Source organism: Dipodomys spectabilis, unplaced genomic scaffold (assembly GCF_019054845.1).
Source record: "Dipodomys spectabilis isolate Male_0828 unplaced genomic scaffold, ASM1905484v1 ptg000173l, whole genome shotgun sequence".
Classification (NCBI taxonomy): domain Eukaryota; kingdom Metazoa; phylum Chordata; class Mammalia; order Rodentia; family Heteromyidae; genus Dipodomys; species Dipodomys spectabilis.
Genome location: NW_024870850.1, coordinates 1,108,855 through 1,123,605, shown reverse-complemented (window position 1 = coordinate 1,123,605; position 14,751 = coordinate 1,108,855). Strand labels below are relative to the sequence as shown.

General features: G+C 38.5%; 1 protein-coding gene across 1 annotated transcript; it reads left to right on the top strand.

Moving 5' to 3' along the window:
• The first annotated feature begins 289 nt into the window (after window positions 1–289).
• Window positions 290–10,178, top strand: LOC122119856 (vomeronasal type-2 receptor 116-like). Its single transcript, XM_042693927.1, has 6 exons — window positions 290–499; window positions 2,399–2,674; window positions 3,747–4,550; window positions 7,062–7,289; window positions 8,233–8,356; window positions 9,268–10,178. Exons 1-6 carry the CDS (start codon window positions 290–292, stop codon window positions 10,176–10,178), a joined length of 2,553 nt encoding a protein of 850 aa, XP_042549861.1.
• Window positions 10,179–14,751: the final 4,573 nt, after the last annotated feature.

The following is a 14,751-nucleotide window of genomic DNA, read 5'->3' as shown; positions in this document are numbered from 1 at the left end:
TCTCCATATCAGCACCAGTTCCTTGTAGGTCTTTTGCTTTGCTGTTCTGTGGGTGTCCCATGTAGCTCTGGAGCTCCCATCATGGGGCCAAGTTCCGGGCTTGGGGGTTTCTCCGTTCATCGCAATTGGTGGGTCTGATACCAGTACCTCAGGCAGCTTCTGAGCGAGTTATCTGCAGACAGCTCCCTGTGTCTCTGGGACCCCGGCAGCCCCAGCCGGGCTGGCTGGCAGTGGCTTGATGCGCTGCCAGTGCTGAGTGGCTTTGACGGGATGGAGCCTCTCTGCTCGGATGGAGAGTGAGGGGTGGGCGTGGGATCTTTGTGGAGACTCCCGGCTGGTAGGTTTCTCTGTTTGTGGTGATCAGCGGGTCTGGAAATTGGTACCTCAGGCGGCTTCTGCGTGGGTGATATGCCGGCAGCCCCCTGTGTCTCTGGGACTCCGGCCGCCCCCGCTGGGCCGGCTGGCCGTGGCTTGGCATGGTGCCGCACAGCCAGTGAAGGTTGGGAGAAGGGTCTTCGCTCTTCTCTGTTCTGAAATTCTTCTTTTCCTCGCTTTCTTTTTTTGTTATTTTCCACCTCCTGTTTTTCTCTGAGTGTTCGTCTTTTTGTTGTTGTTGGTCTCTTGGGGAGATTAAGCGTTGGAACTCAAACTCTTTTTGGTTGGGCAGAGCTGTGGTGTTTCCCTACTGCCCCATCGCCATCTTGGTCCCTCTGTCATCAACTTTTAACAAACCTTTTTCACACATTTTCATTCTTACTTCTTACTCATGCATTATTCCTCTGTATGTGTTTGTTCAGTTACATTTTCCTCAAGGTCACTATTTTCTTCCATTTAGAAGACTTCACAAATATGCTAGGTTTTCATTATGATCATTTCACATATACCAACAGTATATACTGAACAAGTTAATCCTTTCATTAGTATTTCCAAGGTGACTTTATTGTTTACTGTTAAAAAATGCCAGTTGCTTTCAGTACATTAATTTCTTTAGCATATGCACACGTGCACATGTACTACACACACACACACACACACACACACACACACACACACACACAGGAACACACAGACAAGACACAGAGAAAGAAAGAAAAACAGTACTTTGATCTTCTTTATTTTGTTCTATTGGTTCCTTTTTGGTTTCTCTATCTAAATATAATGGGAAGAGATGGAGTCATTGGAACTGGGATTTGAATGTAAAGCTTGCTTACAATTCTCCCTCAACCCTCATGTTAGGGGTTCCTCTCTCCATAAAGGATTCTTTGGAATTGGATTTAGCCCTTTCATTTGGGTGTATAAAAAAATGCAATTCTCAGTAAGCCAGGCCCAAAGAAACATAGGTCCCATGATTTTCCTTATTTGCAATAACTAGTATATGTCTGAGACAAGCAGAAAAGGTCAGATAAGTTGATGTTAGGCGAAATGAACCCCAAGATAAGGACTCAGAATGGTTTTTCTTTCTTTCTATTGTTTCTAGCATGTTTATAAGATGATTTTTTTGTTGCTTTGTATGTCCCTCCCCCACGGTATAACCCCTGTTTTCACTGTATTTGATGTTGGTATAATTTGTGGAGGGGAAGGGGAAAAAATCGTTTAAATAGGGATACGGGTTGATGCATTGCAACAATGAGATGTACAAGACGTTATGCTGGAAAAAATGAACTTTACAACTTTGGTATGGGGGTGAGGTGAAGCGCTGGGGAGGGGGGAGATGGGAAGGGATGGTAAAGGGAAAAAAGGAGGAGGCAACAATGCTTGATCAGAAATATACTCATTACCTTGCTCATGTAGTTGTAACCCTTCTGTATGGTATTTTCACAATAAAAAAAATTGAAAAAAATACAATTCCCTCACCTGATACTTGAGCTTTTATTCTGGTTGTTATTGAAGTAAGAACTGTTTAATATGTTGGATTTGTGAGCACAGCTTACAATAGAATCTTCCATAAATAAGATTTTGCTTCTGAAAGTTGTTCTTAATTTGAACATTTATTAGTTAGGCTGACCTTCCAAATAAAGACATAACAAAAACTAGGTGATTCAAAACACAAGATTTTTTTTTGCACATGTATAGCTAGTTGCCCCTAGATAAATGCAATGGAATATTTCCTGTCTTATTAAAACCCAATCCAACAGACAACAGTTCTCTGTTCTGGTGCATGTAGAAGAGGGGAAAAGCAAAGTCTCTCATGGCATAAATAAGTTTCTGAATCTCATTCATGACATGTTCCCTTCATATCCTTACCTAATCCTATATACAAGCATAGGAAAATAAAACCCAACTGGGAGTAATGGTTTAACATATTCAAAGGCAAAGAAGCAAGGATTTATTGCATCAAACTCTTAAGTTTTGAAATACTCTAAAATTTCTATGATCATTATGCAGGTCTATCTTCAAGAACTACCAGCTTGTTTTGGCCTTGGCTTTTGCTATTGAGGAGGCCAACAAAAACTCTGATCTTTTACACAACTTGACTCTGGGATTTGATGTCTATGATGTTCAATTCAGTGGTTGGACCATGTATAAGAATCCCTTCACTTGGCTCTTTGGGAAGTACAACATTCCAAACTACTCCTGTATGAGAGACAACAGGTCTATAGCAGTACTTACAGGACCATTAGGAATGATATCTGACCAAATTGGAACATTGCTGGGACTCTACAGGTTTCCACAGGTGAGAATAGAGGTGTTAAAGGATATAAAAATGTCTAATATTTCATGTGTTAGAAGAGGATGATAGGAAGAGACTGGATTTATGAACCTATCAAATTTTGTGGAATCAAAGAGTAAGTACTCAATGATGTTGGGATATATAGATATGTGGATATAGATATATTTCACCATTTGGCAAAGGAGACAGAAGAAATAGAGATGACAAATAGATGATGTATTGTTACAAGCCTTTTCAATAATTTTCTTTAAAACAATCAGGAAATGGAAAATGACTTTGCAGTGTGAAGCTATGTTGAGCAGGGAACTGATGAACTACTCCTGTAATTTAGAGTATTCAGAGAAACTTGTATCGGCAATTAACCAGCAACAAGCAGAAAGTGAATGAATGCTCAAAGTGGTAGATGTGTCATGAGAGAAAAATCCACCGAAGTAGATGAGGACATGCATTTGTGCCCCTCTACTGGCATGTATGTGCACACCCACAAGATATTATATTAAATGAAGTAAGTGAGGCTCTGAGAAATGTGTTCTCTTTTAGGTGAGAGGTAGACCTAAAATATGAACATGAAAATGAAATAAATATGGAACACACAAATAGCCTCTTATATATGTATATCTGATCAACCTGACTAAAGCATGGTATACACATGGGTGGAACTCTATGCTGTGACTCTTCTATCTACTGGCAGTACAAAAAAGAAACATGAGAAAGCTGTTGCATATGTTGCCTGAAACAGATAGATATTGAGGAAAAATGTGAGAGGAATAGGGAATGGATGGTTGGGAAAAACAAAATAATATTCAATGTACATATGTGAAAATGCAATTAGATAAGTCAAGGAGTGGTGGGGTTGATATGGATGGGGATAACTGATGAAATTTGTGACAAAAATCAAGAGAAATTTTTAAAATATTGATATGTTGTGCAACTACTCAAAAAAACAAACTATTTTAAAAAATAAAATAAAACATATTCCATAAACTTCAACTATTTCTCCACATACATCAAGATTCAAATTTTGATGAATGGCAATCCTCTAATTCATGAAGCATCCAATTTTGTTTCCCTTCAGCTTACCTTTGGGTCATTTGTTCATGCCCTGAGTGACCATCACAAGTTTCCTGCTCTCTATCAGATGGCCCCAAAGGACACATCAATAGCCACAGCTATCGTCTCCTTACTGCTTCACTTCAGCTGGAGCTGGGTGGGACTGTTGAATTTACAAGATGAGAATGATTTGTGGGTTCTTGCTGAATTGAAAGAAGAGATGGCCAAGAACAGAGTTTGTGTAGCCTATGAGCTAGTGATCTCAAACAAATCAATATCACATATAGGTAAAGCCATGGCAGCTTATAATGAGGTAAATAAATCATCAAATGTCCTCATCATACATGGTAATAATGATTCACTAATAATTTTAATAATGGGCATTGAGCAACTTTTAATAAAAGGCAAAGTTTGTATAATGAATGCACAGTGGGAATTTACCCTGAAAAGGAGATATTTCATGTTAGGCTCACTGCATGTTCCTCTTATTTTTTCACACCACCATGCAGATGTTTCTGGATTCACAGATTTTATCAAGGCAGTTAACCCTTCCAAATACCCAGAAGACATTTTTCTTGCTAGGATGTGGTTTCACATTTTTAATTGCTCAAATGCTGAGTCTGACTGTGTGACATGGGACAACTGTCCTCATGACGCCTCTTTGGATTGGTTGCCTGGGCATGTTTTTGACATGACTATGTCTGGACACAGTTACAATATATACAACGCTGTGTATGCTGTGGCCCAGGCTCTCCATGAGAAGCTTCTTCATCAAGTAGAATTTCAAACAATGGAAAATAGAAAAGGAACAGTGCCTTTCCATGCACAGGTAATTTCATCTGTATTGGATGGCATGCACCATGAGCAAAGACACTTCCTAGAAAATGTCATATTCTGTGAAATTTAATATTTCAGATGCTTTTGCAAAACCCAGGAATTTGTTTACATTTAAATGTCTGGGGTACTCTAAACATAGAATCATAAGAAAAAACTGTATAAAGAATAAAATGTATTCCATGATTCTGTAAATTGATTTTTTTATTACTGCTCCTGGGCTTGAATTCAGGGTTGAGTGCTGTCTCTGGGTCTCTTTGTGCTCAAGGATGGTACTCTGCCACTTGAGGTACACCAGTACATCTGTATTTTTTCAGAGTAGTTTATTGAAGACAACTCTCATGGACTTTAAAGCCCAGTCTGGATTTGAACTGTGATCCTCAAATCTCAGTCTCCTGAGTAGCTGAGATGAAGTCCTCATGAGCTCCTGGCAGCCTACTTATGAATTTGATTATTTACAAATAACTTCAACATTTGCATCGCTAATGTTTAAAAACTATAAATTCAAGTTTTCCCTATACATTTCCTTAGTACTAGCAAAGGATGACCTGCTAAACGGAATTTTCTATATTTTTCATATGTGATCTAGTTTTACTCAAGTTTGGAAATAAAAATTTAGCAAGCTCTGCCTAGCAATGGCAAGTGGGAGACCCTGAGTTCAAACCCTAGTCTTGCCATCCCCCGTAAGAAGGTCCCCTCTTTTTCCAAGTGCTGATTTCACCTGGTCAAAACCACCAAGAATTCTATCAACACTGTTTTAATGGAGACATCTGTTCTGCAGGCTTCCATCCTTTTGCCCTACTCTGTACCGTTTTTCCTCTGTGACTTTGGCAACACTATCATACTGTGTTTCCACCTGTCTGTCTGTAATGAATCTCCTATGTCCTGCATGCCAAATGTTTCTCTCTGCAAGTATTTCCTCTAATGACTTCTCCAAAAAGAGTAGTTAGGAGGTGAATAAATACATTTGCAGATGTTCTGTAAACTCAATCTACTTTAATTTTGATGAATACCTTTGCTAAATATAAAATTCTTATTTAAAAATAATGTTCTCAGCTGGGACATAGTGGTAAATGCCTGAAATCCCAGTATTTGGTAGACAGAGGAAAAAGGATCATGAGTTCAAAACCATCTTGAGATATATATTGAGACTATCTCAAAAGTAAATAAATTAATTTCTCCTTAAATTTTTGAAAACATTCCCCCTTGTTTTCCACCTGCCAATGTGGCAGTCAGAAATTCTGAAAATATTTTAATTTCTGAATCTTTTTCATGTAATGTTTTCCCCCTTCTGAAAATGTAATATCTTTTACTCATCCCCTTTGTTTTGAGTTTTCGAGATGATTCTCAGTAGGATAGGTCAATTTTTCACTAACTGAAATGGGTAGTTGCTTGACCTTAATGATCTGGATGCTTGTGCCCTTCATTTCTGAGAATTTCATATGATTTGTTATATAATCACTAATGACACATTTTCCCTCTATTCATCTCTTAGAAATCCTTTAGATTACACTTTGTCTTCTGAATTGATTCTCTACGTTTTCATTTCTTTATGTGTAATTTCCTATGCCTGTCTTGCTCCTTTTGCTTTCTTTTCTTAGTCATTATCCTAAACTCTTCCAGTGATATTTTACAACACCATACAGGATTGGGGATTTAGCTCAATGGAACAGCACTTGCCTGGCAAGTGCAAGGCCCTGAGTTTAGTCCTCAGCTCTGAAAATAAAGGAATAAAAATAACTCAATTTTTAAAAATACACCATATGGATTTGGGGTCATGTGGAGAGGGGTAGACTAATGAAGAGGAGAAGATGGGAGAAATGCAGACAAGAATCCAATGTATATCCTGCAAAATTAAGAGTGAGGGAAGGAATTGTAAGGGGAGGAATCGGTGAGAATGTTGACAGGAGTGACATTGATCGAGATACAGTATTCATAAATTACTTTGTAAAATGGCTTCTCCTATGTACAATATCTAAAGATAATTTTAAAAAGAAATAAAAATCCACTATACCGTTAAAAATTAGCAAGCTCAAACTATACACATTTATACAAAAAGTGCTGTGTTAAACTGTAGCTAGGCAACTGAGAATGGTCTCATTCATGACTATGCCATATTGGTTTGTCTTAAAAAAAAAAAAAAAAAAAAAACAGCTTGTACTCCTTTTCAGAGTGACCTGGATTCAGAAAGACTCTTTTTATACCTCCATAGATTATTTTGTGGATCCTGCAGTAGTTGGTGCTATTCTTGAATTCAGAATAAGAGATTAAAGGCAATCAGGAGCTTTTCTTTTTTAAAAAAATTATTTTCTTATAAACATGCTGTACAGAGAGGTTACAGTTACATCAGTAAGAAATGAGTACATTTCTTGTCGAGCATTGTCACTCCCTCCTTTGTTTTTTGCCTACTATCCCTTCCTTCCCCATTTCCCCAGGAGCTTTTCTTCATTCACATTTTCTACCTATGTCGAGATGTACTTCCTCATAACCTGATGTATCTCTTCAGCTGCTCCATGTTCTGAGGAACATCCAGTTTTACAATCCTGTTGGAGAGCAAGTGATTTTAGATGAGAAAAGGAAATTGGAGCCACAGTATGACATTCTGAACATTTGGAATTTTCCAGAAGGTCTTCAAATGGAGGTGAAAATAGGAAAGTTTTCTCCATATGCTTTCCATGGTAATCAACTGTCTTTATCTGAAGATATGTTAGAGTGGGCCATAGGATCTACAGAGGTGGGTTGGCTCTAATCATAATAATTTTAAGAACATATCTTGAAGAAAAAGTCATCCTTTCAATTTATACCTGGCTGGGTGCCAACAACATTCTCATAAAATCCTAGCTACTCAGAGACCAGAGATATAAATATCACAGTTTATATCTGGACAAGCAGGAAAGTCTGTAAGACACTTATCTCCAATTAACCACCAAAAATCTGGAAGTGGAGCTGTGAATCAAGTAGTACAATGATAACCTTGGGCAAAAAATGCTCAAGGCCAGTGGCTAGATCTTGAGCTCAAGCCTCAAGATCCAAACTAAAAACAAGATTAAATATCTTCCTACTTCTAGATTCAGAATATTGTCATAAATTATAGACAGGAGTTTTCTACTAGGTTTCCTACATTGTTGTAAAGTACCTGAAAAATAATTTTATGTGGTGGAAAGCTTTGTTGTGTTTACTTATGTAGAGGATTCATTCAGTGGTTAGTTGACCTGCTACTTATTCATCTTTGCTGAAAAGAATCATTGAAGGAGTCTTTATCAAGATTCATCTTCATGGCCACTGGAAACCTAAGAGGAAAATATGTTGGGCCTATAAAATGGAAGTCTTCATCCGGGCTTTTGCCCATGTCACAGATGAGTAGGAAACAACCTAGAATGACACGAATTTAAGAAAGTTCCATAGGGTTGTAAACTGGGACTTACTTCCTCACCATAAGTTTCACCCTTTTAAAGATCCCATAAGGTTCTGTAGTATAACAGGCTAGAAATCAAAGTTGTAACACATAATTCCTTAGGAAATATGGGATATGGAATCAATAACACAATTCAATTGATTGACTCACTTAGCTACATAGAATCATTATGTGTAATAATTTGATTCTTTAAAACAACGGACTTTTTGGAGTGTTAGCTATGTAAGTTTGAGTAGTTACTGGCATACTTGATTTTCCTTAGACTCCTCACTCTGTCTGCAGTGAGAGTTGTGGTCCTGGATTCAGGAAATCTCCTCAGGAGGGACAAGCTGCCTGTTGCTTTGATTGTATCCCTTGCCCAAAGAATGAGATTGCTAATGACACAGGTAAGTCTGTGACTTACAAAGTAATTTTTCATCTCTCCTCAGTTTACCTCAGCCAACCAAGTCAATGCAAAACTTCTGCTTTATGATTGCAGAGCCCTTTTTCCTTCTCTCTATTAATAACAATTTTGACAAGTGGTAGTATTGCTAGTTGAAATGTAATAGATCATGGTCTTAAATTACATATTTAGTAATATTTTCTACTCTATGACAGGAAAATTTAACTCCAGAAACCCCTCTTATTACTAATAATTCAGACAAGTGTAAACTCTAACATGAAAGTAAACACAACTCTTATTAGGACAGTGCTTACATTAAAATGTATAATTTTTCACACAGGAAATAAAGATATAAGACAACATCTTTATATCTCTTAGCCTAGAACTGTTTGTGTCATAGAATAAGGATTGAGAAAGGTAGATTCACCTTAAGAAATGAACATGACTCTAAAGTGCCCAAGAGTGGTTTCTCTGATACACAGATGAGGTGGAGAGAAAAACAGAATGAGAGGAATTCAAGGATATGCCACAGGGATAAATTAATGTTGTGCAAAGACATGTAGAAAGCTGTATTATTTACCATTTTAAATAGAATTGCAACACAGGGCACACAGTTCTAACTGTTACTGTGTTAGCACAAAGTTTAGGAAATTTTTGTTAGGAGATAAGAATGCAACAAATGGCACATTACCAACACATGTGATAACCAATGAAGGAAAAAAAGTTGAAGAAAAGAGCAAGAATAAAGAAGAATATGGAAGTGGGAGGAGGTTATGGATTAGAAAAGAAATAAATGTGTGTTTATGATACTTAATGATGACATGCTATGATTACATCTAAGGAAACAATTGCCTAATATTGTTAGGTAAAAGAAGTTCACAACAAAAACTAATGGTAGCTTACACTTCCCACCAGATATGGGCCAGTGTGTGAGATGTGCAGATCATCAGTATGCCAATACACAGAGAAATCAGTGCCTCAGGAGAGATGCAATTTTCCTGGCCTTTGGAGATCCCTTGGGCATAGCTCTGGCCTGCATCGCTCTCTGCTTCTCTGTGCTCACTGCTGCTGTTCTTGGGATGTTTGTTAAACATCAAGACACTGGCATTGTCAAGGCCAATAACCGGACCCTCAGTTACATCTTGCTCATCTCCCTCATCTTCTGTTTCCTCTGTTCCTTGCTCTTCATTGGCCATCCCAACACAGTCACTTGCGTCCTGCAGCCGATCACATTTGGAGTTGTCTTCACTGTGGCTGTTTCCACAGTGCTGGCCAAAACAGTGACTGTGGTTCTGGCCTTTAAGGCCACTTCTCCAGGGAGAATGATGAGGTGGCTGCTGGTATCAGGAGCTCCTAACCTCATCATCCCCATCTGCACCCTCATCCAGGTGACTCTCTGTGGACTCTGGCTGGGAACCTTTCCTCCCTTTGTGGACACAGATGCACACTCTGAACATGGCCACATCATCATCCTGTGCAACAAGGGCTCCCTCACTGCCTTCTACTGTGTCCTGGGATACCTGGGCTTCCTGGCCCTGGCCAGCTTCATTGTGGCTTTTCTCTCGAGGAACCTGCCTGACACTTTCAATGAAGCCAAGTTCCTGACTTTCAGCATGCTGGTGTTCTGCAGTGTTTGGGTCACTTTCCTGCCTGTCTATCACAGTGCCAAGGGGAAGGTCATGATGGCTGTGGAGGCCTTCTCCATCTTGGCCTCTGGAGCAGGGCTCCTAGGCTGCATTTTTGTTCCAAAGTGTTACATCTTGTTAATGCAAAATAGAAATACTCTGCATGGTTTCAGGGATAAAAGTCATAGTAGGATAAATTAGCTTTCTTATGATTAAAGTCATATATTTGATTAGCATACAATTTGTCTGATCAAATCTACAATAATTTTGCATTGTTATACTAGTTTGTATCATGGAATTTTTACTTCAATGAATAAGAAGATATTGCTCATTTTTCTACTAGTAGTGGTAACAAGTGGGTGATAGCCATTTAAATTTGAATTTTCTTGCGTAGTTTTGGTTCCTCCTATTTATTTTGAACTTAATCTTATTATTCCTCTTCTCCATTTCCTTTTGCTGTTGTCTTTCTCAATCATTTTTCTCAATTTTCAAGTATAAGAACTTCCTGCCTGCCTACGCTCATATTGCACAGTCCACTAACACATTTATTAGTATTTTCCACTTCACAAGAGTTTCACCTTTTAATATGATCTTTAGAGACCATTTTGTTCAATACTTGTATATGTCTCCTCACACATTCACCTTTTGCAATAATCCCGAGTCTCTTTTGCAAGACTTTTCTCTATGTGTCTACCTCTGTCTCTGTCTCTGTCTCTGTCTCTCTGTCTCTCTGTCTCTCTCTCATTCTCCATCTCCTCTCTCTCTGCCTTTTCCCTCTCACTCTGCTTTCCTCATATGGCTTTAGTAATAACCTGAATAAGCTATATAAAAATACTCTTCAATTGAAGATTACAATGAAAAACATTTTTTGGCACTTCTCTCAAGTTTAAAGTAATGCATCACAGTTTCATCCACCTTGGCTTCATATAACTTTCAATTTATTCTTTTTTAATGACTCTTTATTAATTTGGTAGACAGAAATTTCTATTTCTGCATTAAATATACATAAGAAAGTTTTTTTCTGCCAGTTGTGGGTCCTAAACTCTGGGCCTGGGTCCTGCCCCTGAGCTCTTCAGCTCAAGGCAAGCACTCTACCACTGAGCCACTTTCCCAGCCCCATAAGAAAGTTTTTTAATGGTATCATTTCTTACAATCTGTTGACACATGAACATTTTTATCTGCCACACTTCAAAACTCTTAATTTGGTAAGGAAATATCACTTACTGTTTCAAACAGGTTAACTTGGTGGCTTCTATAATATTTCTACAGAATAACATATTTAAGACATATAGAAAATAGCACTCATTTCTTGTATGTTCCAGTGATCATTATATGTTTCTTCTGAAATTAATTAAATTTATTTATACATTCTTGAACTCAGGGCATAGACTGTCCTTTACATTCTTCATGCAAGGCTGCTTTATCATTTGAACCACAGCTTCATTTCTAGCTTTTTCATCTGTAATTGGAAATGAGAGTGTCATGGATTTTCCTGCTCAGGATGACTTTGAACCTCTTCTTATTATTCCATTTCAAATAAAGAAATGGCTATGGAACTGACTATTAATTTGTACTAATTAAATTTAGTTGACAAGAAAACAATGTATTGGCAATAAATATTGTGTGCATGCTCTATTTTGGGGTGCATGCTGCTTAACCATTGTTAATGTAAGTATACTGTATTCAGAGCTTTATCAGTATGGTAATCAAGATATAATCAAAATACTCATCCGTTTCTATTGAACTTTTATCTGTCTTTCTTGTTTTACCTTTCCATTATTAGAGTTGTGGTTATATTGTGTAAAATACTGAGTTCTCATTGTATGATGTTAAATTGTGAAAATATTTGACTTTAGGGCTTTCATATAATGTATGTATTTCTTGCTAATTTATTCTTAGTTAAGATCTCAGTAAAGTTACCCAATGCCCTCAGCACTCTTTTGTCTTAAATGAAGGAATGAAAAGAATGTATAAATTTATGGATTGATGAGTTGAGGCAAGTGTGTATGGATGGAAGGCATGGAGAGAGTAATGGCACATAATAGATAATATCACAGACAAATAGAAACACAGAACTATGAAAAATGGAACATGGAAAATGTAGCCATATAAAATTATTTTTATTTTGTATTATAATAAAACTTTATTCATACAACACAGGCTGGATTTGGTCCCTGAGTCATGGATTGCCTATCTTTTGTTGTGTGTGTGTGTGTGTGTGTGTGTGTGTGTGTGTGTGTGTGTGTGTGTATCTGTCTGTCTGTGTCTATGCCTGTGTCAAGTGGTATTGGGAATTGAATGCCAAATGAAAATTTTATCTGATTTGTTGTGGCTTTTAAAAGATTAGATAAATACTATGAAAACATTGGGGTTTTTTTTATGAGTGAATGAAAATAAAATACTTCAGTCCATTAGGATAATTTAATTTTTAGAGGAAATAAAAAGTAATAGATAAAGATGCATCCAATCAAAAGAATTCATGTCACCACATAAATCTATCATAATGAAATGCATTTTTACCATACACACTAGAAAATTTAAAGTAATACAAAAATTAAATTTAAAAGTCAGTCTACTTATAGTTGGAAAAATAACTTCTCTTTTGTCTGTTTGGCCTAAACTTAATTTTTTTCTTTTGTTGGTCAAGGGGCTTGAACTGTGGGCCTGGGCACTGTAGCATAGCTCTTCAGCTCAAGGGGAGAACTCTACCATTTGAGTCATAGCACCACTTCTGGTTTTCTGGTGGTTTATTGGAGATAAGAGTCTCTCAGACTCTTTGAACAGTGATCATCTGATCTCAGCCTCCTGAGTAGATAGGATTACAGGTGTGATCCAACAGCGAGTGGCTAAATGTAATTTTTGACCCATTAAGGTAAACTAAACACAAACTAATGATTGATTTCATATATACCTTGAAATGTCGGCATTACAGAAAAAAATCTAGGATTCAAAACCTAATGGAGGACCTGAAAAACACCTCTACACGAAAAGTTAAAGCTTTAAAGTAAGAAACTGGAAAAACAGAAAGAATTCCTGTGTGCACAGACAGGCAGGATTAAAACTGTGAATGTTGCTACATTGCCAGTAGTGCCCTATAAAATTAATGCTATTTCCCTGAGAATTGCCTGGCATTTTTTGCAGGAACAGAAAAAAAAATCCTAAACTAAAGGCAATGATAACACCTATAATCGTAGTTGAGAATATGAAGAGCCTTGTCTGAACCCAGGAGGCACTAAAAGTTTACGGGTGGGATGGCAGATACCTGTAATCCCAGCTCTGTAAGAAGTAGAGATGGAGGGAATTAGAGATCCAGTCTGGTCTATACAGATGTTAGTGTTCACAGTGGTACATGCCTGTAATCACAGCTATGATGGGAATGTACAAAAGGATTGAAATTCTGGGCTATGTTCAAGCTGGATGGTGTGTTTGTGTTATGTGGCACACAGAAGACTAGTGATTTGGTCTGGTATGGGTCTGGGGTGGGCTGATGCCTATTGAGGAGGGCCCTCAGTATGCCCCTGAATGTGAATTGGCATCTATTTCCTGAAGGGCCAGGAACAGCCTTCCAGCACCCAGATATCATATGATATGTGCGAAGGAAGGCATTAGTCTCCACTATGCTTTAATGGGAGGTTGTCTGCACAAGTCCTGGCTTGGCCGATGTCGGCCTCAGAGAGGACGACCTCCCACAAGCTGATGCAGGAGATTGTCTTAACTTGTATTCTGGGCTGGCATCTTACTTGTCCCCAGCTGGTTTCTACTTCACATGGAGGTAGGGTGTGTGGCCCTGCACTGGAAAGCTCTTAGTCTAGACCTGGATTATTTGCACCTGGTTGGTGGCAAATGATTCGGCCCAGCCTGGTTCATGCCTGACAGGTGGCATGTGCTTGGCCCTAGGCTAACTCACACTGGGTGAACTAGCCCGGGCTCTGCCCCCAGGCTGGCAAGCTCTTTTCTGATGGGTGGGTACTTTGTATGGCATGAGGTTGAGGCTATAGGGACTAAATTCAGGTGTCAGGAGTGGGCATGAGATTTGGAAAGGACATGCTCCCATCATTTGAGAGAGAGATTATCCACAGTGTCTTTTAGCAGATCAGAGTTTTCTACAGGCAGTGAGGGCTTGGAAGTTTGCTTGGTCCTAGTGCTAAACCAGTTTTAGTCTCGGTGGTCTCTTGCTGGAAACAGACAATTAAGGGGGTTGAGGAAGGCTTCTGTCCTCTTTGTACTCTTCAGCTATGGTGTCCTGAAAGGGAGGGGTGGGGCCTACCACTCTGGCTCACCAGCAATGCTGGCAATCCCAGGAGATTGGTCCCTTGCAGGATACTCACAGTTCCTGGCATTCATTCTGGGCTGACAAGCAGCACTGTGAAGGTTTTCTGCCTCAAGATGCTGCAGTCCAATGTTGTTGATCTGTGTCTCAGGGTACACTGGTTAGGATCTGAGTACTGTGAACATTTTCTGCATCTGGATGCTGTGGACTCACATTAGTCTGGGTCAATGTGTGTGTTGGTTGGGGTCCTGGCATTGGGTAAATTTTCTGCCTGTTGATACTGTGATCTCACATTTCTGATCTGTGCCACTGTGTGCACTGGTCAGGGTCCTGGACAGCTTTGGGGACACTATTTGTGATAAAATCATAACTTGTAGTCGTCATCATCTATATTACAATTTTACCCTTAGACTGCATTTAATAGCAAGAATGGTGCTTGCAAGTAAAGGGTAATAGGTATTAAGGAAAGACAAGAGATGTTAATGAAAGGGATAGGAAATATAC